Source organism: Cajanus cajan, chromosome 3 (assembly GCF_000230855.2).
Source record: "Cajanus cajan strain Asha chromosome 3, NIPB_CcT2T_4, whole genome shotgun sequence".
Lineage (NCBI taxonomy): Eukaryota > Viridiplantae > Streptophyta > Magnoliopsida > Fabales > Fabaceae > Cajanus > Cajanus cajan.
Window position 1 is genome coordinate 26,766,806 of NC_138519.1, and position 27,042 is coordinate 26,793,847.

At 34.7% G+C, this 27,042-nt stretch overlaps 1 protein-coding gene across 1 annotated transcript; it reads right to left on the reverse strand.

Annotated features, from left to right (window-relative positions):
- Nucleotides 1–8,703: 8,703 nt before the first annotated feature.
- LOC109790433 (uncharacterized protein At1g28695) lies at nucleotides 8,704–18,809 on the reverse strand. Its single transcript, XM_029269664.2, has 3 exons — nucleotides 18,294–18,809; nucleotides 17,663–18,055; nucleotides 8,704–9,610 (listed from the first exon to the last, which is right to left on the reverse strand). Exons 1-3 carry the CDS (start codon nucleotides 18,438–18,440, stop codon nucleotides 9,086–9,088), a joined length of 1,065 nt encoding a protein of 354 aa, XP_029125497.1. The 5' UTR covers nucleotides 18,441–18,809; the 3' UTR covers nucleotides 8,704–9,085.
- Nucleotides 18,810–27,042: the final 8,233 nt, after the last annotated feature.

Sequence of the window (27,042 nt, forward strand, 5' to 3'; positions counted from 1 at the left end):
CCCATTTAGTGACAGACTATTTTTAACAAATAATAGTTAAAATTACTTTATTACCCCTTGCTTGTATAAAAACATGATTTATTATATGGCTTTAAATAACTGTTGTATGTTTAAATTCCGCAATTGTTTGAAATAAAATTGCACACAAACCTTTGCACACAACAGTTCCCTCTATACCCGGGGGCATGAGTGATTAACCATAGGGAGTGGATGTTAGTACGGCCGGTTGTCGAATGGGTCTATAGGTGCCCGTAGACCGTTGTCGGAAAACATCACTCAAGGTGATAACCATGAACTTGAGTCCGACGGTGCGTTGGAACTTTCCATCGACCTACGACGAGAGGAATTGGGTCCCTATAATGGGGGCACCTTGGGGGCCTTTGACCAAGTGAGAACAGTTAGATCCTCCTTGAATATGCACTTTTCTGCAGGAGACCCCTACCTCGTGATTCGCTCGTGACTGTTCGTGGATGAGTGAATTGTTTGTGCATTTTTATGTGACATTGTATGAGCATACATTTGCACCTTTTAAACGTACAACATTCTTTTTTAAATAAAAAGAATAAATAGAAATAAAGATCTTCTAGTACATGGTGTTAACATCTACCTTTATTGCATTCATATAGGTAGTTTCCCTTTTCACCCAAAAAATACAAAAAATATATAAAATAAAAAATACCCAAAAAAAGGAAAAAAGGGTTATTTATCCAAACCAAGCAATATCATGCATCATCTTAGGAACATCCTAAAAACATGATAATGCTTAGTTGAATAAACACTATGCATGCATATTCAACCTCATCATCTCATATCATGCATATAGATCATGGAGAGATCTAGGAGTCATTCATACATCTCTCCTAGTAATCCATTAATAAACATTAATAAAAAGAAAGGATTAAATCGATGCGTATGTTCAAAAATGGATCGCACGCCGTTCGTCATCAAGTGTAAGCCAACAACCGCGCCAAGCGAGCGCACATCAACTCCGTTGTTGGTAATCAAGACGAATAAAGGGGAAGGTCCGACACCATTAAGGATCACCGCTCCAAGACCTTTCCCCTACGAATCAAATAAGGCTGTGCCGAGGATATACGACATCCACTCTTCTGCCGACAGCGATATCTCCAACATCGCTGGACTTGGGGGCATGACTAGGAGTGGTAGGATCTACACTCCCGATGATCTTCATAACAAAGCCCCCAAGAATAAAGAAAAAGAAGAAAAGAAAACCGAGGAAAAAGAATCCGAGGAGGAGACTGACAAGCTGTTAAAATTTATCCGACAGAGCGAGTACTCCATCGTGGATCAACTTCATAGGACGCCAGCAAAGATTACGCTGTTGTCGTTGATCCTATGCTCCGAACCGCATCGGCAAGCTCTGTTGAAAGTCTTGAACGAGGCATACGTGTCGCACACTATCTCCCAAGACGAGTTTGAGGGGATTGTTAGTCACATCAAGGCTAATGATCACCTCACCTTCATCGATGAAGAAATCCCCACCGAGGGATCAAACCACAACAAGCCCTTGCACATCTCTATAAAGTGCAAGGAGTATCACATCGCTAAAGTCTTGGTAGATAATGAATCTTCCTTGAACGTAATGCCAAAAAGAACGCTCGAGCAAGTGGCAATCAAGGGAGTCCAAATGCGCCCGAGCAACATGATCGTTCGAGCTTTCGACGGCTCTAAAAGAGAAGTGGTGGGAGAAGTCAATCTTCCAATCCAAATTGGACCCACCGTCTTTAAATGTCGAATTCCAAGTGATGGATATTACTCCTGCATACAGCTGTCTCCTCGGCCGACCTTGGATTCATGATGCGAAAGCTGTACCCTCTACGCTCCACCAGAAAGTCAAGTTCATAGTGGGTGACAAACTGGTGACTGTACAAGCTGAAGATGACATACTCATCAGCAAGCCATCCAACATACCTTATGTGGAGGCAGCAGAGGAAGCTTTGGAAACCGCCTTCCAAGCATTGGAAATTGCCAATGTTGAAACGTTTCCCCGAGAAATGAAGAAGGTAGCTCATATGCTCATAAAGAACGGATACTTGCCAAGACAAGAATTAGGCAAGGACTCCCAAGGAATCCCGGAGCTACCCATTATCAAAGACAATCCGGGGAAACAAGGGTTAAGATACAACCCTAACAAAGATCAAAGGACGAAGAGGAACCAAGATCCTTCTCGACGTTCTTTAAGCCAGATCTTTAGGAAGGCTGGTTTACAAACGTCAAGGCCAGCTGTTGTCATCAAGTGTCCTTCTCCTTCCGATAGGGATGTATAGACTCAGTGACTATTAGAGATCACTCCTCGGGGACAGCCCGACCCCCGAGCCTCGATAGGGCACATGTTTCCATTATGATTATAATAAAATCATTCTTCATTAATTCTTTATTGCTTCTTTTCTCGCTTGCAATAAAATTCTAGACCACATTATTTTAACCCTGTTTGAATAAACATGAATGAGGTTAAAATCATCTTAAACCCACATCATTTTTATGTGGAAGTATGTGGAGCACCTTTTCTTGGCCTCAATAAGTGCCATCATGGATAAAAGAAATCCTAAAGACAAAAAGCTCGGCAGGAAACCCAAAAAAGGGACTGCGCAAAAATAAGAGCAAAAGACCCGCTAGGAATCCCACAAAAGGGTGACCTAGGCAAAAGTTAGGGTTACAAAATGAAGACAAAAACCCGCTAGGAATCCCACAAAAGGGTGTTTTAGGCAAAAGTTAGGGCCGTCAAAAAAAAAAAGAAAAAAAAAAAAAAAAATAAATCCATGATGGTACCATCAATTGAATTCAACAAGGGACTCAAGAAAAGCTATCCAAGTTGTCAAAGCACAATCATTAATAACAAAGATGTGCTTAACCTCATAAGTGTTTAATCGAACGAGCCTAAACACATAAGCCTACCATGGCCAGCCATTCTTACAAAAACAAATTTATCAAAATAAAAATAAATCCCCTCTAAAACACAAACTTTTGAAAATATATATCCTTTCCTTCTTTTCTCTCTTGTCCCAACGATTTTTGAATAATCTAGTGGAAACATGGAGATATAGTGGTCAATAGGAGGGTTGACACATCTTCTAAAGAAAGGGAAGAATCACTTGGTTGATGACACCAAAATCAAATATGCATCATTCCTCGGTAACAGAAATCGGCAGAGCACAGTCCGTCTGGAGGAATGGCAAAATCCAAACACAAAAACGCATCGATTAATTCTTTTGAAAAAAGAATCAAATAGAATTAGGTGCATCATACTGCATACATGCATACAGATGATAGGTGTACTGGAAGATCACTTATTCTCTGTTTATTAAAAATACAAAAAATAATAAAAAATATAAATTTCAGAAAAAACAATGCGCCCGTACCATGTTCAGTACACCCATGCTAAAATCAGGGTTATGAACAAAATTTCAACTCAACATGGGCGTACTGAAATGGATGCGGCCGTATTGGCCATAAAGAAATTTTCAAAGACCTCGTCATGAGGCAACCACACAAAAATAGAAAAATAGAAAATTGCTTGTGTATGACAGCAGCAAACAAAATGCAAAGATTCAGAAAATCAACAGCGTCATACAGAATAACTGAGCCTGGAGAGGCTTGCCGAAAGAATACTCTCAGAATAACTGAGCCTGGAGAGGCTTGCCGAAAGAATACTCTCAGAATAACTGAGCCTGGAGAGGCTTGCCGAAAAAATACTCTCAGAATAACTGAGCCTGGAGAGGCTTGCCGAAAAAATACTCTCAGAATAACTGAGCCTGGAGAGGCTTGCCGAAAAAATACTCTCAGAATAACTGAGCCTGGAGAGGCTTGCCGAAAAAATACTCTCAGAATAACTGAGCCTGGAGAGGCTTGCCGAAAAAATACTCTCAGAATAACTGAGCCTGGAGAGGCTTGCCGAAAAAATACTCTCAGAATAACTGAGCCTGGAGAGGCTTGCCGAAAAAATACTCTCAGAATAACTGAGCCTGGAGAGGCTTGCCGAAAAAATACTCTCAGAATAACTGAGCCTGGAGAGGCTTGCTGAAAAAATACTCTTTAAGAATAACTGAGCCTGGAGAGGCTCGCCAAAATAATACTCTCAAAATAATTGAGCCTGGAGAGGCTCGCCGAAATAATACTCTCTCATAAAAACTGAGATATTTCTGTACAGAAAAAGCCGAAAAACAACAAAAAAGGCAAAAATACAGAAAAAGCCAAAAAATGACGAAAAAAGGCAAACATACAGAAAAAGTCAAAAGTCGACAAAAAAGACAAAGATTTCACATCTTTCAGAATAACTGAGCCTGGAAAGGCTCGCCGAAATAATACTCTTTCAGAATAATTGAGCCTGGAGAGGCTTGGAGAAATAATACTTCATCAGAATAAATGAGCCTGGAGAGGCTCGCAGAAATAATACTCCCCAAAGGGAACCTCAGCTCACGAAGCCAATATCCAACAAGAGCTTTCAAAGCAAGATCGTCAAAATCTCCCAAAGGAAGTACGATCATCCAAGTAATATATCCAAGTCAAAGGACTTCAGACTTCCTCAGTGGAAAATAGCTCTCCGACTCAGGCATTGAGTGAGGCTAAGCCTGTAGAGGCTTCCTAAATAATACTCTCCCGATCAGACAGAATAATTGAGCCTGGAGAGGCTAGCCGAAATAATACTCTTTCATCATAACTAAAGCCTGGAGAGGCTCGCAGAAAAAATACTCCCTCAGAATAATTGAGCCTGGAGAGGCTCGCAGAAACAATACTCTTCTTTCAGAATAGTTGGGCCTAGAAAGGCTCGATTCCCCAGAGATATCTCAAGCTTACACTCACGGGCCAAATCCCCCAGCGAGAGCTATCAAAGCAAAATCGACGCAACCCCCAATGGAAGTGCGATCATCCAAACAGTATATACTAGTCAAAGGACTTAACACTTCCTCAGTGGAAGATAGCTCTCCGACTCAAAGCGCTGAGTGAGGCTAAGCCTGCAGAGGCTTCCTAAATAATACTCTGGGATACATAAGATCCCTCATTCCCCAATCGCCTACTCAGAGGCATCCCTGCAAAAGGAGGAAAATCAAAAAATAGATCAATAAATATTCCCCAAGCGGAATCCGGCACTCAGCCGAACACTGGACTTCAAATCCCCAGTCGCCTACTCAAGAGGCACTCCTTCAAAAAGGAAAACCCAAAAAAGAAATCAATAACAATTCCCCAAGTGGAATTTGGCTTTTCAGCCAATCATCAAACATCAAGATAATTCGCCTACTCAGAGGCACTTCCTTCAAAAAGCAAATATCATAAAAAGATCAATAAGTATTCCCCAAGTGGAATCCGGCTCTTAGCCAAACATCGAACGTCAAGCCGATACGCCTAACAGAAGAGGCTAATCACAACCAATGACAAAATCCCCTAGCGGATAACAGCCTACACAGAGGCTACAAAATCAGAAAATCAAAAAGAGTCACCCGAATAAGGATAACCGGGATACTCCACCAACGTCGAAAGGACGTCAGCCAATCATAAGGCACCGCTCACATCAGAAAGAGCATCTTTGTGTCTATACCCCAAGGAGTCAGAAATTCCTCAAGGGTACCAACAATGCAATGCAAGTTGGGACACAAGAACCTATGAGTAACTGCACATCCCCTAGACGGATCCCTGCGTTATCCAGCCCCTAGTGGCACAAAATCAAAAAACAACCGTCGAAGCAGCATCGTGGACTGTGGAGACAAAATCATCACAAATCCCTGGAAAGGAGATATTCACGCTACCCCGTCGTCACAAACACGGAGGTATGCAGCTTCCGGCTCGGACAATGAGCGAAGCTATCTCTGGAAAAAGGGTACTCACCGCCTACCGTTGTCATAAAGGTACTTAGCTTCCGGCTCGAACAAAGAGTGAAGCTAAGCCTGGAGAGACGGTACTTACAGCTTCCAGCTTGGGCAACAAGCAAAGCAAGGCCTGGAGAGGCAAAACTCATACTGCTCACCGTCGTCACAAAGGTGCTCAGCTTCCGGCTCGAACAAAGAGTGAAGTTAAGCCTGGAGAGACGGTACTCACAGCTTCCAGCTTGGGCAACAAGCAAAGCAAGGCCTGGAGAGGCAAAACTCACATCGCTCACCGTCGTCACAAAGGTACTTAGCTTCCGGCTCGAACAAAGAGTGAAGCTAAGCCTGGAGAGGCGGTACTCAACCATCAGCGTCATCAGAGGCGCGTTGATGTCCAGCTTCCGGCTCGGGCGTCGAGTGAAGTTGGCCTTGGAGAAGGTAAACTCAGCTGCCGAGGATGTCAGAAGCGCCGAGGTATGCACCCACCTGGAGAGGCTACTCAACATTTTCCCACCGGAAGACGCTACAAGTCAGAAGGTCGGCACAATACCCGGACAATTGGGTCAACTCCTTTACTTGTCAGCCGATACACCAAGAGGCCGTCCGACTAAGTAAAGGGGGGGCAGCTGTAGACCCCTAAAATTGTCCGGGTCGGAAATAAAGCTTGAAGACTCTCGAAGACTGAAGGATAATCAGCCAGAAGGACTCCTCGAAGGCCCTAGGAGGGTTCTCTGTAGGTCCAGAGGTCTTAGAATAGCTCAAAATAAAGAAGTGGAGGGAAAAAGCCCAATACGGCCGTACTGAACTCAATACGGCCGTATTGAAGCTTCAATACGGCCATACTGAAGTCAGTACGACCGTATTGACACTTCAATACGACCACTGCGAACTCAATACGGGCGTATTGAAATTTCTGACTTTCAATACGACCGTATTGAACTCCAATACGACCGTATTGAAGTTCAAAAATTTCAATACGGCCGTATTGGCCCTGCAGGCCGTACTGCGCCTGTTCCCTATAAATATGACGTCAATTGGACGTCATTTCACACTTTTTCACTCAGTTTTGACTCCCTCCTTGAGTATTCTGGGGTTTTTGAGCAGTGTTCTGCCCTAGAAATCTCTCTGGGAGTCGATCCGACGAAGTTCTGGAATTCCGAGCACTTAGCTTGGAGATTCGAACCTAGTCGAAGGGAAATCCTCCGGATTTCCATAGTCAAAAGTTTTTAGGAAGGAGCGAGCGAGCTTGTAGAGCGAGGGAACGCCAAAAAGCTTCCCAGTTTTACTCAATATATAAAAAGCACGCTTCAAGAGGTTTCTTCTTAAATCCTTCCTTTTACTGCTTTCTGTGTGCATACTTAAACTGTCATCATGTAGATAGTTAATTTATAATCGCTTATAATAAATAGGGGTAATTTAGTAATTTTATACTGTTATTTTAGAATATAATCTGTCATAGGGAACCCGAAAGGGGCGCTGTGGGGTGCTAACACCTTCCCCACGCGTAACCGACTCCCTTACCCAACTCTGGTTGTAATGGCCAAAGTTGATTTATAAAATCAATTGCCTTATCCTTTTTTCCAATGTTTTGAGTAAAATATTGGTGGCGACTCCACGAACCCTCCTTTTACGAAAACCACTAATCCATGGAGGGTCCCGCTTGGGATTAATATGGATTAGTGAGACTTTTAATAAAATTGCTCGTTTGACGAGGTCTCAGTTTGAGAATAAGTCATTCTAGCAATCCACATTCTTAAACAAATAAACGAGTCCAACCATCCTTCGCGAATGCCGAAAGCCCGTCTCGGGCCGGTGGCGACAATAGTTATATAGTTATCCCTTATTCACACTCTCGTATTTTGTTTTCTTTACTTGACAAACCATGATTACGTACTCATTTGATCTCTTCTTTTGATTCTAATATCATTACTCCTCGTAGGTTCCTCTACTACTCATTATTCTTTAAACTAAATTTAGTTTCAACATTGATGCAGTGCTCATTTAGGAATTACTCGCGCTTAATGCGACAAGGTCAAGGACGTCTTTATCACGTTCACGCCTAGTGTGAAGAGATCAGGGGCTTCTTTATCTTAATCATGCTCGGAGGGGTTATGTTATGCCTAGTGCTAAGAAGTTAGAACTTTGGAACAATTATGCTTATTGTGTGATCTTGGTCATGTCTAACATCATCTTTATTGAAAATGACATCAAGCAGTGCTAGGCGAGACACCATTTTCCCAACACAAAAAAAGCCAAAGACCTTTCTAACATTTTTGCACGCGAGATGGCTTTCTTTATGCCCAGTGCAAAGAATTGTGTTTCCTTTGCATGCACTATAATGATTTAGATCAAACTGGTAAAAAACACTTATCCTTTTTTTTTCTTCTATTTTTAATAAGTCTTTGAGTTGGACTCAAGAGTCCAACCCAAGACTTCTCTTTTAACCCACTCCCTATTTCTTTTTATTTATTAAAAATAATTTATTTATATTATAAATCCAATTAATTTAATTAATTAAGTTTATAATATAATTTATTTAAACGGCATTTTTTTATTTCTAAAAAAGGGAATGTTACACTATCTAGATATCTTGTTTCGTTGAAGCAACCTACCTTTCTTAATAGGAAGATACTTTTTGAAAATTGTATTTAGTTATTGATTTGATTGTATAAAACTTAAAAAATATAAATAAACCTTATAGAAATAAGCACATGAATTTTATTTTATTTTCTTTTCGAATGAAAGCTCAAGTGCACAAGCATTGTATTAATTCCTACTATATTATATTTATTTCATAGCCTTATTCAACTTATTTCATCTTCATAACATATCAACATAAAATGTTTTCTATTCATTTATCATATTATAAGAAATATTACATATAGTGACATATAAAAAGTGTCACTATAGATAGAATATATGTATGTATAAATCTATTTGACATATAGTTACACATAATTTTATTGTTAATTTTGAATGAAATTCAACAACATATATTATGTATCACTATAACTTATACCTACAATTTTTAACAATATTCCAAGATATTTTGTATTCATAGTGTAGATAAAATTAATTCTTAATAACAAGTATTGTGTCATTATAGGATGTATATGACTACATGAAAAAAAATTTGTAGTGTTAATATCTTCATAATCAGTATTGAAAAAGAAAACTCAAAATGTTCTAACTTTTTTAAGTTAAATAAAATGGTTATTTACACTACAAGGAAAACCACGTGGATCATGTTGACCGTCATCATTCAACTAATCTTGGCCTTTTATTTTGCCAGTTCTTCCCCAAGATTGCAAACACCAAAAATGTTCAGTCCACTGGGGATTTATTATGGAGTTAGGCTCTAACCTCTTAAATTGCTTCCAATCACGAAGAACTGCCTTTAAATCTGTCACCTTCGCAGTAATGCTCCTACAACAGTTAGCATGGACAATGGTGACTGCTCTAAAATCTTTGCTATCTTGACAAAATCCACTAAAATAAAGGGTGTCCAAATACCTAACCCTAATTCCCAACTCTCCAATTATACCACTTCTAAAGAGGTCAAGAAGCACATCTTGCTCTTTTTTTCCTATGGCATTGTCCTTTTGGCCATACCATGTTTCAAATAGGGATATGGTCTTGTTGTTTGATCTCACAAAGTAAAATCCAGTATTGATTAGATGTTTTTCTGACCATGGATCACCAAGGTAAATGTCAGTGCTGATTTGAAGATCTTCTGTCTCGCTTTTGCTTAACCTTGTAAATGGATTCCTTAACCACATTACATCAGTATCCTGTAAAAGAAAGATGTTGCATGTGAATTTGAGAGAATGAAAGTTAAGAAGAAAATTTAATGCCCAATGAAAAGAGTGGATAAACTACTAAGGTTCATGATTAATTAATGATAATGAGTTTCAATTTAATGATAATTTATAAAATTTTAAAATTAAAATAATTTACTTAATAAAAATATTATTTTACTAAATTATTTATAAATATTTCATAAAAAATAATTTTAATTTAAAATAATAATAAATTAAATATTTATTTTAATTAAATGTATAAATTAATGATGATGAGTTTTAATTTAATGATAATTTTTAAAATAAAATTATTTAATAAAAAAACTATTTTTTTTAGAATATTAAATACTTTAAGAGTTAAAATAGTTTATAATAATATAATTTTATTGTTGAATATAATGAATTAATCATTTTTCTAAAGACATAATCTAATTAATATTTAAAAAAAAATTCAAGTCCCACATCAATTGGAAATAAAACAATTAAAGAGTATATAAGTTGGGGCAACATTTACCTTACAAGTTGATTTGTGTGGTTGAATGTTAGACTTATAATATACAATCTAAGAGTTTAAAAGGTTATGTATCACATGGTAGAGGCGTGAAAGCATACTTCATTTGAAAGTTGAAGAATTTATAGTAATTTCTTTGATTTTTTTCGTAAGAAATTTTCCTACAGATTTTTTTGCGAAAAATTCGCAGAAAACTTTCCTACAAATTTTTTTCGAGGAAACTTTCTTGCAAATTTTTTCTTGCATAATTTCTTGCGAATTTTAAAATTCGCAAAAACATATTATCCATGAAAATATTACCTGAAGATAAAATTTCACATAGAAATTCATAGGAATGATCACTACTAGAATTTCTCTTATTACATGCGAATTTTCCTGCAAATTTTTATGAAAAATTTGCAGGAAACGTTGTTCCTGCAAATTTTCCTGTGAAATTTTATCTGTAGGTAATACCTTCGTGGATAATATTTTTTTTGCGAATTTTAAAATTCACAAGAAAGTTTCTTGCAAAATTTCTTGCGAAAAAAATTTGCAGGAAAGTTTCCTGCAAAAAAAAATTCGCAGGAAAGTTTCCTGCGAATTTTTTCGCAATAAATTTTGCAGGAAAATTTTTTACGAAAAAATTAAAGAAATTACTATAAATTCTATCAATAATTTTTCAACTTTCAAATGCTCACAATGAATTCATCCGAAGCATAATCTTTTAAATTCTAAGATTGTAGATTATAAGTCTAACACTCAACCATATAAATTAACTTGTAAGGTAAGTGTTGCCCCAACTTATATACTCTTTAATTGCTTTATTTTCAACCGATGTGGGACTTTAAGTTTTTTTAAAATATTAAAATTATAAATTTAAATATATTTTTTTTATTTTTCCTGTGGATTAAAATTTGCAGGAAAAGTTACCTGCAAAATTTTTCTACCATTTAGTAAACATTACTTGGGAATTTATTTTTGCAAGAAAATCTGCAAGAAACAAAATAAAATTCTTACAATATTTTCTGCAAATTTTTACCATGGAAAAAAATTTCTATGATTATTAAAATTGTAGCAAAATTTGTAAGAAATATCTGTAAATTATTTTTCGCAAATAAATTCGCAAAAAATTTCTGCGAATATAATTTGCAGGAAAATTCGCAAAAAAATTCTACAAATATTTTTTTGCAAGAAAATTCGCAAAAAATTTCTGCGAATATTTTTTTGCAAGAAAATGACATTTTTCTAGTAATGGATGTTTGCTGCAAATTTGTATATAAAATTTGCATAAAAAATCATATGTAATAAGAGAAAATCTAGTAGTGTTATTCTATTTGTTGGTTCGGACATATGCATGGACCAGCTTATATAATTGTTGTAATATGTGGGAAGGGATAATGAGAATTATGAAAGTTCATCTCTTCTCATCTTTAATTCTTTTGGCGATTCTCTGCACTTGAAATCAGAGACATATCACAAATCACCTTGTAAATGGATTTCTTGACTACGTTACATCAGTGTCTGATGTTGCATGTATTGGAGAGATAAATGCTAATTAACATGATGCAATTTTACATTCAACCTTGTGTAACTAGTACTTAAGATTCTTAAATCAACTATGACATGTTTTCATTTGATAATTATTTTTCTCTCTTTAACATTAGCATATCATATTACTTAATAAAAAAAAACAAATTTTCAGGATTTTAATATTTTATTTATTTATGAAATTGTTGTTTTCTTTATTATTAAAACTCAACTCCCATACATACTCTGATGTTATTCATATATAAAACCACAATCTTAAAGGCTAAGCAAAAGACTTGCTTTTACAGCTAAAGACATCTAAATATAATTAATTATTAATGGATAAGAAATTTTATTAAATAAGAAAATAAGTATCTAAAAAGTTTTATTCACCAACTTTACTGAAGTCTAATATCTATTGTAAGATCTAATTGATCACCTTATTTAATAAGATTTATCTTTATCTCATTTCTTAAATTCTCTTCAATTAATATTTAATCACAAAACGAAGATGAGCTCTGCTAGGATTTCTGAAGGTGAGGAAGAAGATGTGATGCAACACTGCACCAAGAAAGTCAAAACGAAGAATGGAGAGGTGACATTGGACTCAACTATGAATGACCAATTGGTTTCCTCCCCTCTAGGAGATGGTTCGAAACACTCTTATGCTGAAAGCGTTATGGTGACCGATGGTGGGAGACTCTTCACAAACTATAAAGCCCTGTTGAAAGAGATGGAGGATTTTGAAAAGGTTCTTGCTGATGACGAGGTTTATCCTGAGGATGAGACATGTGAGCATGATCCGTGCCCAACTATTAATGTTTCCCAAGAGGAATTTGAAGAGTGGTGCTCCCCTTGGAAGAACACGCTAATCATTCATGTTCTGGGTAAGCGCATATCCTTCAAAGCCTTAGAAAATAAAATTAATCACGACTGGATCAAGATAGGATCGATGAGTATGATTGATATACCAAACGACTACTTCCTGGTCCAATTCTCTTCTGAGGAAGATTATAGACATGCTTTGTATGAAGGCCCTTGGATGATTGCTGATCATTATATTTTGGTTCAACGGTGGAGACCGTTCTTCACTGCTACTTCATCCCAAACAAGAAAGGTCGCTGATTGGATAAGAATTCTTGGTTTACCCATCGAACTCTTTAATGACCGTTTCTTGTGGCGTGTGGTAAACAAACTGTGATCAATGTTAAAGATAGATAAGTTAACCTTTCTTCACTCCAGAGGAAAATTTGCAAGGATTTGCGTGGAGATCAACTTAAATAAGAAGCTTGTTTCTATGATCAATGTCATGGGCCACATCATCAAATTGGAATATGAGGGTTTGCATGCGATATGCTTCAAATGTGGGAAATATGGGCATAGATAGGAGCAATGTGTTACTCTAGTAAACCAGTTTTCTAGTTCTGTTACTGAAAGTAAAACACAAAGTATGAGTGCCATGGAAGTGGACGATGGTGAAAAGGACGTATCAACACCACCCACACTGGTTAGGGAGGAACACTCACGGGTTGAGGATGATACGAAGATCTCGGAAGCAAAATTATCTTCCCCAGATTCTAAGGCAACCTACGGGCCATGGATGATTGTAAAACGTGGGAAAAAATCAAGCAAGCATTATCATAATCAGAATTTCAAAAATGTCAATATCCATTCACAGGATTCACAGATCTATCCAGGTATGGTCTCTAACCAACTCCATAATGGTTTGATTACGCCACATCAGCCAGTTGATGGGACTCTTTCTCCTGAGAATACCCACGTGGAAATTCCCATGCAGCCCATGCACATGGATAAGACCAACATTAACGTACCTATCACGAAACAAACTGCCAGAGTTCATAATCCCAAGGCAGGTAAAAACCCACAACCTGCACGGGGTCAAGGAAATCCATCTAATGGAGGGCAACCTCTCTTAAAAATAGGCCAAAGTAGCCTAGTTAAGAATCGACTAGCTGAGGGAAACCAAAAAGATAATGTCTCGTCTCTACATCCTACTCTAGCAATCAAGGGGTCAACATCCTCTAGACCCTCTGACAAGGTATTGGATCAGCAAGAGAATTCCAAAAAAGTTCTGGATGGTCTACGTTCCATAAATACAATAACAAACTCAAAGCTTTTCACGAAAAATACCTTATCTCAGGTGGTTTTACCAGATGTAGAAACCCAGGCATTTGCAAATGCAATGAGATTACACCTCGACCCTACTTACAGCAACAGGGTTAGTAACTCTAGCTTTCATAGCTTAAGGACAAATGAATGTGATGAAGTAGAAGGGATTTCCAATCCAAGCAACTCCAACAGGTCATCATGAATTTTTTAAGTTGGAACTGTAAGGGTGCCGGAAGTCGTGGCTTTTCGACATTAATGAATGCTATCATTAGTGAATACAATGTTGGACTACTATGTCTTATGGAAACACATATTAGCGATGACAATGCTTTAAAGGTAGCACGTCGAATTAATCTTAATGAATACTCTATGGTTCCGGCACAAGGTCATGCGGGTGGATTATGGTGCATGTGGGGTTCAAGGAAGTGGCAGATCGAAGTTAAAAAGCAATCTAATCACTTTATTCATCTCCAGATTCAAGCTGAGCGGTCAACTTGGTATTGTACTATGGTTTATGTAAGCCCTCACCCTCAGGGTCGGGTACAACTTTGGAGAGACTTAATTTGCATTGCAGACCATATTGAAGGACCCTAGATGTTTAGTTGTACTCTATTCTCATGAAAGAGTAGGGGGAGTTGGGACTTCTTGTATTAGAGGAGATAATTCATTTCGAGCCTGTGTCCCAACAATGCAACCTTGTAGACCTAAGTTTTATCGGTGCTCCTTACACATGGCGTCGAAGAAGACTATTTGAACGACTTGACAGAGCTTTAGCCTCCTATGATTGGCGTATCTTATTTCCTGAGGCTTCTCTCTCTCACCTAAATCCTCTAAAATCATATCACTCTCCCATTTTGCTAAGGTTATTTCCTGAAAGGCTTGAACGTCCCACTAGAAGACCCTTTCGCTTTGAGGCGGCATGGCTTACCCATGAGGGTTTTTCTGATACAATGCGACATGAATGGAATGTCCACCAACCCTGGAATCAACGGGTAAATCACACAAAACAGTCATTACTGGAGTGGAACAAGTCCACTTTTGGGAATATTTTCTATGCTAAGCGTAGACTCCTTAGGCGCCTACAAGGGATTACTCGTGAGCTTCGTCTCGGCAACAACATCTTTTTGGAACAACTACAAGCTGAATTATGGGCAGAGTTGGATCTAATCTTCAAACGGGAGGAAATTCTTTGGTTTCAGAAATCTCGATGTAATTGGTTAAAGCTGGGTGATAGAAACACATGCTATTTTCATGGCTCAACAATAGTACGAAGGAGGAAAAGAAGAATTATGAAGCTTATGAATGACAATGATGACTGGATTACCCACAAGGATGAGTTAGAAAGTATGGTTACTAAATTTTACAAAAACTTATTCAATGACACAGAGGATGATGAACCCTTTTGTCTATCAAATGCCTTTCCTCGACTAGATGATGATGATTTAAGCCTTATTGGTGCGCCCATTAAAAACGATGAGATTTTCTCTGCTGTAAAAAGCATGGGAGGATTTAAAGCGCCTGGCCCGGATGGTTTGCAGGCAATATTCTATCAAACTCAGTGGAACACAGTGGGCAGTGCTGTTTACCAACTCATTCATGAAATTGAAGCAGACCCAACGAAGGTAGCTGATATTAATGAAACCTTAATTGTGTTAATCCCAAAAGTAGATGCAGTCACCTATTTAAAACAAATGCGCCCTATCATCCTTTGTAATGTTTCCTACATGATCCTGACCAAAGTTCTTGCTTAGAGATTGAGGCAAGTAATGGAAAACTTAGTTCACCCTAATCAATGCAGCTTTATCCCAGTAAAGATAATATCATCATTTTCCAAGAAGTCATTCACTCTATGAGATATAAATCGGGTAACTTAGGGTGGATGACTATCAAAATCGATCTTGAAAAAGCTTATGATAGATTGAAGTGGAATTTTGTGAACGAAACATTACTAGATATAGGCTTTCCCCAGAATTTTATGAACCTTATAATCCTGATTTAAAAGTCTTGCAGAATCCATTAAAATCTTGATTTTAAGTCTTGTAGAATCCTGCAAAATCTTAAAAGTCATGAAAATCCTGAAAAATCTTTTAAAATTTGCAAGATTTTTTTTAACTAAAAAAATCCTTTAAAATCCTAATCCAATACACCCCCCCCCCCTCCCTTAACCTCAAGGCACACAACTTTCTAGATATGTTGATTAAATAAAGTAGGGGATAAAATTACAAACAAGCCATTATTTTAAAATAATTTACTAAAATGGGTACTACTAGAATTTCTTTTATTACATGCGATTTTTTCCGCGATTTTTTCATAAAAATTTGCAGGAAATGTTGTTCCTACAAATTTTTCTGCAAAATTTTATCTATAGGTAATACCTTTGTGGATAATATGTTTTTTAGAATTTTAAATTTTGCAAGAAATTTTCCTGCGAAATTTCTTGCGAAAAAAATTCGCAAGAAAGTTTCCTTCGAATTTTTTCGAAAGAAATTTTGCAGGAATTTTTTTTACGAAAAAATTAAAGAAATTACTACAAATTCTATCAATAATTTTTCAACTTTCAAATGCTCACACAATGAATTCATCCGAAGCATTTGTTTCCACACCTCCAACATGTGATATATAATCTTTTAAACTCTAAGATTGTAGATTATGAGTCTAACACTCAACTATACAAATCAACTTGTAAGGTAAGTGTTGCCCCAACTTATATACTCTTTAATTGATTTATTTTCAATCGATGTGCGACTTGAAGTTTTTTTAAAATATTAAACTTACACATCTAAATATTTTTTTGATTTTTCTTGTGGATTAAAATTGGCAGGAAAATCCGCAGGAAAAGTTACCTACAAAATTTTCTACTATTTAGTAAACATTACTTGCGAATTTATTTTTGTAAAAAAATCTGCAAGAAACAAAATAAAATTCTTACGATATTTTTTGCAAATTTTTACCATGAAATTTTTTTTATGATCATTAAAATTGTAGCAAAACTTGCAAAAATTTCTTGTAGATTATTTTTCATTAAAAAATTTGTAAGAAATATTTGTAAATTATTATTCGCAAATAAATTCGTAAAAAAAATTTGTAAAATTATTATTGCAAGAAAATTTGCAAAACATTTCTGCGAATATTTTTTTTTAGGAAAATTCGAAGGAAAATGACACTTTTCTAATAGTGTGGATTGTTTTCAACACATAGTACCCAAGTCACTAACACTAGTATGGTAAATAAATTCGTATATACGAGTAATTAATCTTTTTCTTTGACACAACTCTTATAAATAATGTCATTTTTCTCTTAATAAGTAATTTTTTTGAGATAATATATTATGACAATGAAGTATTTATCAATTTTATTATGGATTAATATTTGTATAAAAAAATTAAAAAAAAACTGGTTGGTTACCTTTTGTGATGTCTATTCTCTTATTACATTTTTTCTAGTAATAACTAATGGGTAAAAAAAACATTCCATTTTTTTTAGAAAAAAAAAATTACACATACATCAGTAAAGATAGTGAATGATTATTAAGAGATTAAAAAAAACTTATATTAAAAGACGTTTTTGACTTTTATTAATTATTATTATTATATATTTTTTAAAAATTATTAATAATATTGCATACATAAAAAATTAAGCATCATTTTATATATGAGTTAATCATCTATACACTATCAGTGTAAAGTTTTTTTACACTGACAATTAATTATATCTTTTAATTGTGTCATGTCACTGTTAAAAGTAAATGTGTTTATCGTGACATGACACAATTAAAAGATTTAATTGGTTACCAGTGTAAAAATACTTTACACTGACTGTGTATAGGTGATTAACTCTTTATATATAGTTAAAAGATAATCTATAAAGAAAAGGTGGAGGATAGGAGAATTACGTACCGTGAAAACAAAGTTGTAGCCACGTTTGAGAACTTCCAAGAGGAATTGAGTCCTTCTCCACATCATCTTGATGAAATCTTGAGACATGTAGATTTTCTCACCTTCAAATTCAACTCCATCTGTTTCCAATCTGTAGCAATTCAACCTTAAAAACTGACACCGATCATAAGACGTTCGATCAACCGCTACTATGAGAAGGTGATTAATGAGAGACCTTGTTCCCTCTCCAAGCCAAAAACTACTAAGAAATATATCAAGCATTGTCGTATAACTCTCTACATCTTGCTCTGCATATGCCTTATTTACTATAGCTATTATCACCGTTTTGTTTCCCATCGAGGCTTTGGCCAAAGCAAAGTCAAGGTCATCTCCATATTCTTCAATGTTGGTGGTCTATTATAAACAAATTAAAGGAAATTAAATTATAAGTAACAGAAAATAAAAATTGGTGGAAAAGTTTTAGCCAGAAAAATTAGAACAAACAAACCTCCATCTTTATGCAAAATAAAACATGACAATGGCAGCATTACTATTTTAGTTATGTATATAGGGTTGAAATTTTCAGCTAGATTACAAAGACCACCCATGATTTGTTTTGAGGCAAAAAATAAAATATGGTGATTGAACTTACAATATTTGATTGATTGCAGAATGATCCATTTCGGTTTTGGACGTATTCGTTGAACAAAGAGGAGGACAAGTGGTAAAAAAAAATAACCCCAACGAAGAGTAATGCTACCGTTGCCAAACTCCCAAGTGTTTGTTTAGGATTATCCATGATTATAAATCTCTATGCCCTTTTTGTGAGGACCCAAAACCAAAATTAAGAATCCTATATAGTATTTATATCTGTGCTTTCTGGAAGGGATGTTAAAGATAAGGCTATGGTAGAAAGTACAATGATCATATTTTAGGTTATGTTTAGATTAGCGGTAGAAAAAGAAATGAAAAGAGACAAAGTGGATGAAAAAATCATGCCATTGTTTGGTTTATAAATTTAAGGATGAGAGAGGATCGATAGAATCTATATATTTCATCTCATTCTATTATTTGATGGTATTTTTCCTTTTCTCAATTTGAAGCGCACAAGATGGAACAAAACATTCTAAGTTAAAAATGCCTATTTTGAACTTGTTACTATATAATTGTTGGCACTTCTTGGTGAAGTGTTCCTATTTCGCACCTCTTCTTCATGTGGTGCTTTTTCCGAGCACTTTGCTTCTTTAGAGCCTTTCTTCATCACGTGCTATGTGATGCTAAGTAAATCAGACTCAATTTGTTGTTATTAGTTAGATGTCACAATTTTATTATGCATTTCTAACTTGTTTTTAATTAATTTCAAAACAATTATGACGAATTACGCTTCTTTTTCTATTATTTTTTATTTTGAAGCCCTTCTTTTGCACGGTTATAGCATGTTAAGCAAATCAAATGAATAAAGTAACACAGATTAACCCACCATTCTGTCTTGAAAATTCTCTTAGGGAGAGAAGTCATATTTAGGTTGATTTTTTATTTTTTTTATTTTGTTTATAGATATGATCCATGTAATATTTATAAGTTAACAATTAAAGATTAATCTACACTAGTCAAAACGTAACTTTTATTAACCAAATATTATTATAACATTGGCGAAAATTATTTCTTAAAACACCAAAATCAACTATATTAAATGATATGATTTCATACTAAACAAAAATTGCATTCCTTGTCTTGATTTAGAAAAGGTAAGATTTGTCCACCAATGCGTGTACATGTCTTTCCCTCTAAGGTGGAATAATCCTTTGTTGATTCATTTTTACATCTCATAACTTCAACAAAACACTTAGTTCCATTCATTCTCAACGCAAGAATGCTGAATCAATTATTTATTATATGTATTTTTTTAAAGGTGAGTGCTTCTAAGCAAACCTCATCATTAACCCCAACTTTGATATATATATATATATATATATATATATATATATATATATATATATATAAAGATTAGATAAAAACTAATAATAAAATATAAAAAATATATATTAATTCAATATGACTTGCTGAACTCAATCCAATATGTATAATAAGATTTAAGTGATTTCTATTTCATTAAATATCATAAGTCAATTAAGAGGGGATATGTATGAAAAGAATACATTATAAATCTTGATCATTTCTTTTTTTAAATCTTTTGGTAGCTACGTGAGCTCTTTCCATGTGTCATAAATGGTGTACAAATACCACTACTAGAAAAGTGTTATTTTATTACGAATTTTCCTGCAAAAAAAATATTCGCATAAATTTTTTGCGAATTTTCCTACAAAAAAATATTAGCAGAAATTTTTTACAAATTTATTTGCGAAAAATAATTTACAGATATTTCTTACAAATTTTGCTACAATTTTAATGATCATATAAAAAAAATTTCATGGTAAAAATTTGCAAGTAATGTTTACTAAATGGTAGAAAATGGTAGAAAAAGATTGCAGGTAAAAATAAATTCGCAAGTAATGTTTAGTAAGTGGTAGAAAAATTTTGCAGGTAACTTTTCCTGTAGATTTTCCTGCAAATTTTAATCTGCAAAAAATATAAAAAAAAATTAAATTTATAAGTTTAATATTTTAAAAAACTTCAAGTCCCACATCGATTGAAAATAAAATAATTAAAAAGTATATAAGTTGGGGCAACACTTACCTTACAAGTTGATTTGTATGGTTGAGTGTTAGGCTTATAATCTACAATCTTAGGATTTAAAAGATTATGTATCACATGTTGGAGGCATGGAAACAAATGTTTCGGATGAATTCATTGTGAGCATTTGAAAGTTAAAGAATTACTGATAGAATTTATAGTAGTTTCTTTAATTTTTTTCATAAAAAATATTCCTGCAGAATTTCTAAGAAAATTTTTTTTTGCAGGAAACTTTCTGGCAAATTTTTTTTTGTAGGAAACTTTCTTGCAAAAATTTTTCGCAAGAAATTTCGCAGGAAAATTTCTTATGAATTTTAAAATTAGCAAAAATATATTATCCACGAAAGTATTACCTGCAGATAAAATTTCATAGAAAAATTTGTAGGAACAACGTTTCCTGCGAATTTTTCATAAAAATTCGCAGGAAAAGTCGCTAGTAATAAGATAAATTCTAATAGTGAACAAATAATCCCAAAACAAAATGCAAAATAGTTAACCATCTTTCAAGAGAAACATAATAGATTGGATTAATCATTGTAATTAGGCTACAACACCCCAATTTCATAATAAAATAAAATAAGAAATTCGTTAAGAAAATGTTTTGGGGAATTATATGTTATTTTACTTCTTTTACAATTAAAAAGGGATTAGATAAATAAAATAGGTTTTAAAAAATAAAATATCTTTTAAAGTTTATGGGCTTTTGTTCTCATAGGTCCAATAAGTTCTTTATTGACTTAAAAGAGTCTATTATGATTAAACCTAATACTCTTCTATTTTTGTTTGTCTCTCAGAACCCTCATGTCATCAAAAACACAATTTGAGGTGTAAGGATATCAAAGACTAAATCACCGTCTTGCACCCTTTGATCTTCTTTGATTTTTTGTATTAGAGTCTACTTGATGTGTGACATTGTATAGATGTGTTACCTATAGAGAAAAATGTGTGTGACGATTTTTTGGAACTCTTCTCAACAATCAGGGTAAGAAAAAAGATGGTGTGAATGCTTGTTTAAATTTTCTTAAGATGGGTATATGAGAACAATTAGCTTCACAATCTCATGGTAAGTGGACATATATTCCTTTTTTGGAGTGTCATGCGTTATCTAAAAAATAGAAGAAAAACTTTTATGAGTGTTTAAGGAACGTGAAGGTTCCCAAAGAATTACTCTTCCAAGGTCAAGAGGTTTGTATCAATGAAAGAGTCTAAACCACTTAGGTTAGAGCCTCTTGATTTTCACGTCTTCATACAACAATTACTACATGAAGCTATTTAAGACATATTGCATAAGAATGTTAGATATTCCATAACTAAATTGTGTTTCATCTTTAATGCAATAAGTAGTAAGTAACTGACCTTCAAAAGTTGGGTCAATTACAAAATGAGGCTATTGTTATTTTTTGTCAATTGAAGATGTATTTTCCTCCATCATTTTTTTTACATTTTGATTCAGTTAACTATTTATTGAGTGAGAGAGGTTAGATTTTTTGGTCCAATTTTCTTATGGCGAATGTACACAATTAATCGATACACGAAGATATTAAAAGAATATGTGTAGAACCAAAACCATCCAAAAACATCCATTGTTGACAAGTATATTGTAAAGGAGACTATTCATTTTGTACATAATACTTGTCATACTTGTCATAAGTTATAGGAGTTGGGGTATACCTAAATCCTGTCATGACGGAAGAATTATTGGTAAGGGTACTTGAAGTACAAAAGTCATGACCTTGACATGAGATGAATTTTTTCAAACACATTTTGTTTATCAGTTGAAATATTTTGTAAAGAAAAAGTATTTTTTTCAAATTATTTATATTTGTATATACAGTGTTAGATCAAAGGTATTCAATGACTCTTCAAAATTTTTATTTTAATGTTAACAAATGTGAACGTTATTGAGGCATAAAAAGATTCTATGTCAAAGATGATGTTATAATTGTAGGGAAGGATGACATTGGAAGTGAAAAATGTATAATAACCCCTCAGACTAAACATCTCATGTATCTAAAACAAATGTTTAAATATCGCATTTAATATGTTTAATATTTCTATTATCTGCTTTCATGTTAATCCTTAAAAGATTGAAGGAATAAAAATTTCTCTAGTACCCGTAATGCATAAAGGAACAATGACTTACTTTTCATCAGGAAAAAAAAAAAAGAATAAAGACAAGCAGATATCTCAAAGAATAAGAAGTCAGCCAAATGTCATTCTCAAATGACACATGCAACAAATTCTTTTCTTTTATACTATAAAAGTGATAAGTAGCCTCGTTGATCAAATAAGAAATGACTATTTGATGAAATACATTTAATGCAAATATTTGTTACACCAACTGACACCTAACTTTACAAGGAAGCAAGATGAAGTAAGACAAAACAAGATTGTAAGTGTAACTCAAGGATTTGCAACAATCATCTTCAAAATTCACCCATATAAAGAAGTTTCAACATCTCAGAATAAAGAGTAAGAACTTACAAACATATTCTTAATTCATTCTCTATACTTAATAGTTTATCACATCTTGCGTGTAAAACGTATTCATTATTACTTTACATAGCTTAATCTATAAGAACTTACCTAGCCTGAAGCTTGAAGAAGCTTTTTTGTCCAAAGAATATTTGGTGATGAAGTCTAAAGAGACATTGTTGTTAAAAGAATACTCGAATAGTTTGCTTGAAGAGGCAAATCAAATAACACTTAGGTTGAGCCAGAAGTGACTTGCAAACGAATACTTGTATCTTTATGAAAGATAGTGGAACTTGATCAAGTTGGTCAAGAATTGCGTATTCTCAAGAATTGAGACAAATCAATATAAAAATACCTTGTGTTCTTTGTTTTATTTCATTTGCACTCTTTTGGTTTTGTGTAACTACTTCAGTATTTCAAAGAATTGTTGAGTTTTTGATAAACATTATTCAAGCCCCATTTTAGTGTCTTTCTTTTCACCACAAATAAAACATTCATTGGTTTCAAAATCCAACTAATATATTCATAACTAGAAATGAAATTTCATGTATTCATGAAAAAGTATTATTTTTTATTTTTAAATCTTAACAATTGATATCCTTTCAAAAACAATAATTTTTTCTACATTTAAATTGAATTGAGAGTGAATTCTTTCAATTTCTTATTTGATTTATATATACTAAATGACATTGACAAAGTTGCAACTTACTTAACTGCTCACAAAGGAATTATGGAGAGAGAGAGAAAATCCACAAATGCTTGAGAGATGTATGATTGATGACATTAACAAAACTTTCTTGAATTTGTTCAAAGAATAAATTCAGAATGATAATATAGCTTCTAATACATTAAAAAGGATAGAAAATGGGCCTAATTAACATTAATTTCATATGGTAGAGTGGATACAATATCCAAAAGTATTCATTTTATACAAAATCAAAAGATGAGAAAAGTACCATGCAAAATGATGTGGTTATGATCATGGTTGAGTCAATGCATTTCTCAAGTTCAAAAGATAAGTATCTTGTTATGACATCTTTATGTTACTTTGAAGTTATTGAAGAAATCTAAGTGACTATACAATAGTTTTAGAGTGTTAGATTTTACATGGAAGTACAATAAAACAGAGGCCAAGACTGGTGATCTGGGTTTTACCTTGATTGACCTAAAGAAAATAGGTTATAAAGAAGATTCATTCATCTTGGCATCTCAAGCAAAAAAAATGTTTTATTTAACTAACCTTGCTAACAAAAGATAGTTAGTAACTCTCCAAGGAAGAAGGATGCATGGTAGTCGTGAGCATGACAATCCAACACTTAATGTATTGAAAAAAACAAATGTGTGTTTGGGTGTGGGGTGAGGGGGTTGAGGGCGTGTGAATGTGACTCCTTCTTTCTCTACACACATGTCTACCTTGAATGTGGATATTGAAGTAGATGATGTGCATGCCACACATGATGAACATCGTGAAGGATTGTGAGATAACATATTATAAATTGACAATGTTATCAAACAAGTTATGTGCTTATTAAGTATTGATCATAATTTTTATTTTTATTTATATTATTTGTTATTCTAATTATATTGTGTTTCTTTTTTTTTTAAATTATTTTTATTTATTTTTGTTTCTTTTAAAAAACATATGGATGTTCCACCGGGTACCCCTCCTTCACAAGGTGGGGAACATAGTCAGTCTACCAAGAGAAAGGGTGCATGCCACCAAGCATATGCAGGAATTTCACTAGCTTTGTGGCCTTTCTTGGCAAAATCAAGGCTTGTATTTTGATTGATGATTGAGACTATGCCTTAAAGAGTATGAAGAACTAGATATTAAAGACTATTATGGTATGAAATGTTAACTTATTCTATTTAATCATAATTAACTTATGTATTTGTTATTTGTTATGTAGCTCAAATATGATGTCTCAAACAATAACATGTTGAGCAAGAAGTGTATTTCATATGCAGGGCAACATTGGAGGGATTTTAAGAGCAATTTTACTAATTGCTACATATATGGTGACCTAGTAGATAAAAATTAGTATTGTATCCTACCTTTCTACCATGACAAATAAAAGATAGCTTGATATAAGAAAAAAAAAGGAGGGGCATTACATGGAAGCTGATGGAAGGTGGCTTAGTTCCATGCACGCCCTTGATCTTGGTTCAACAAGGAGACTCCAAAATGGTGGAAGAATGGTGGTGATGTTGGCGGAAGCACAAAAGAGGATGGTTTGCTCAAGGTTGTTTCATCCAAGTGTAGGATGAAACCTATGTAGGGTTTTGCTCTCTTAGGGTGGAGATGGGAGGAGGTTAGCCAAAGGCAACCTAGAAACTAGGGAAGAGTGGGTGTTTAGGGTGGTGGTGGTCACGCTCAAGGGGAGGAAGGTGTTTGGTGGGGGTGTTGCTCCTTTTGGCTAGCTCACTTCACTAAGGAGGGTGAAGGCCAACCAAGGAAGGCCAAGCTCAACTCACTCATGGTGGTTAGGGAGGAGGAGAAAGGAAGGGCCGTGGAGTTCCTAGAGACTATGGAAGAGAAGTTGAGGCAAAAATGCACACTCAAATTCAATATGATCCAAAGTATGTACAAGGTGATAGGCTAGGGTATAAATAGGAGTGCTAACATCTAGGGTTTCATTTGGTGTTGCATTGGCCGAAATTCACCAAGCCAAATGCACACTAAATGAGATGCAAATTAACCCTAGATGCTACTTGGTGGCCAAGTTTGGCATCTAAGGGTTTAGGTTGGCTACAACAAGATGCATGATAAGTCTATGCACCTTGGCCCTCCAATTGGGCCTAAGCCTACCTAACACCAAAAATGTCCAAACAATGCCACTAAGTGTGCGTCACCCTCCTAATGGTCACGCCTAGCCCATTTGAATTTAACCTAAGCATCTAAACACCCCAAAATACAAGGGCAAAATGGGAAATACAAAGAAATAAACCCTAGGACTAAAATACCCCAAAATACAAGGGTAAAATTGGAATAAACCAAATAAATCCTATACTACTCAAAATTAGTCATAGCATTGGACCATGTGATGGGTTTCACATGAAGTACCATGGATGGTCCTCCATCATACCCTCCTTCTTGAGAAGGATTTGACCACAAATCTTCAAGTTCTTCCATTCCATTGATCCTTCAAAAGAAGTGAAACCACAATTAGGGGAGTAAAATATTAAAACTTAACTATGCAATCCTTAAGTACATAATTTGTTGAATGAAGGTGCTTAGGGCAAAAGGGAAGAGCCAAAGAGGCATCACCATTTATTGACCCATGCAATTCATTCACCAAATCATCTAACTTAGGATTGGGTGCCTTTTATTCAATGATGGCTTTTAAAAAGGTGCTCATCCTCCATTGCCATCTTTCTTTGGCACCAAAGAAAAGAGGATGGCACAAGGGTTAAGGTTCACTTGAATCTAGCCCTTTTTCTTCAAAGGAAAAATTCTTTTTTTCTTTTCTTTTCTTTTTGTTTTTGTTTTTGCTTTTCTCTTCATCATCTTTCTTAGCCTTTAGTTTGAGTTGGTCCTCATTCACTTGAGAGGGTGATAGAGGACACCACACAAACTTCTTACCTAAGTGTTGGAAACTTATTTTATTGGTGAGGCCATCATGGATTATGTGCTTGTCAAATTGCCATGGCCTCCCAAGCAAGACATGACTAACCTCTAATGGCACTATGTCACACAAAACATTTTCTTTATAGTTGCCAATAGAGATTGGTATGCTTGCTTGTTGGTTGACTACAACACCTCTTTCCTCATTGATCCATTGCATTTTGTAAGGTTTAGGATGAGGTTTTGTAGTTAAGGCTAGCTTATCAACCAATCTAGTACTACAATAATTAGAAGTAGACCCACTATCGACAATGAGAGAACAAGTACTTTCTAAGACCTTGCATTTTGTTTGAAACAAGTTCTCTCGTTGTGATTGGTCAATTTCACTAGATTGATTGTTAAGGAGCCTTCTAACCAACAATAAGTCTCCTTCACAAGGTAAAATTTCTTCCTCGGAATCTATGGCTTCTCCTTCACTACTAGAGGAAGAAGAAGTAGCTTCATCAAGGCTACTATAGTGGTCTTGGGCTTTTAAAACCATAGTTTTCTTTGTAGGACATTGGGAAGCAATATGTCCTCTTCCAAGACACTTGAAGCACTTGATTTCACTTGACTTAGACTCTTTGGAAGGTGCTTTAAAAGATGATTTTTCTTTTTCTTTTTCTTT

What these genes read in the sequence shown, in the direction of transcription:
- LOC109790433 (XM_029269664.2), bottom strand. Translation starts at nt 18,440, where the DNA reads ATGGATAATCCTAAACAAACACTTGGGAGTTTGGCAACGGTAGCATTA. An exon ending in TCTGCAATCAATCAAATATT is followed by an intron (nt 18,056 to 18,293) that starts GTAAGTTCAATC and finishes TGTTTATAATAG; the next exon opens with ACCACCAACATTGAAGAATA. An exon ending in GCTACAACTTTGTTTTCACG is followed by an intron (nt 9,611 to 17,662) that starts GTACGTAATTCT and finishes TTTCTTTTACAG; the next exon opens with GATACTGATGTAATGTGGTT.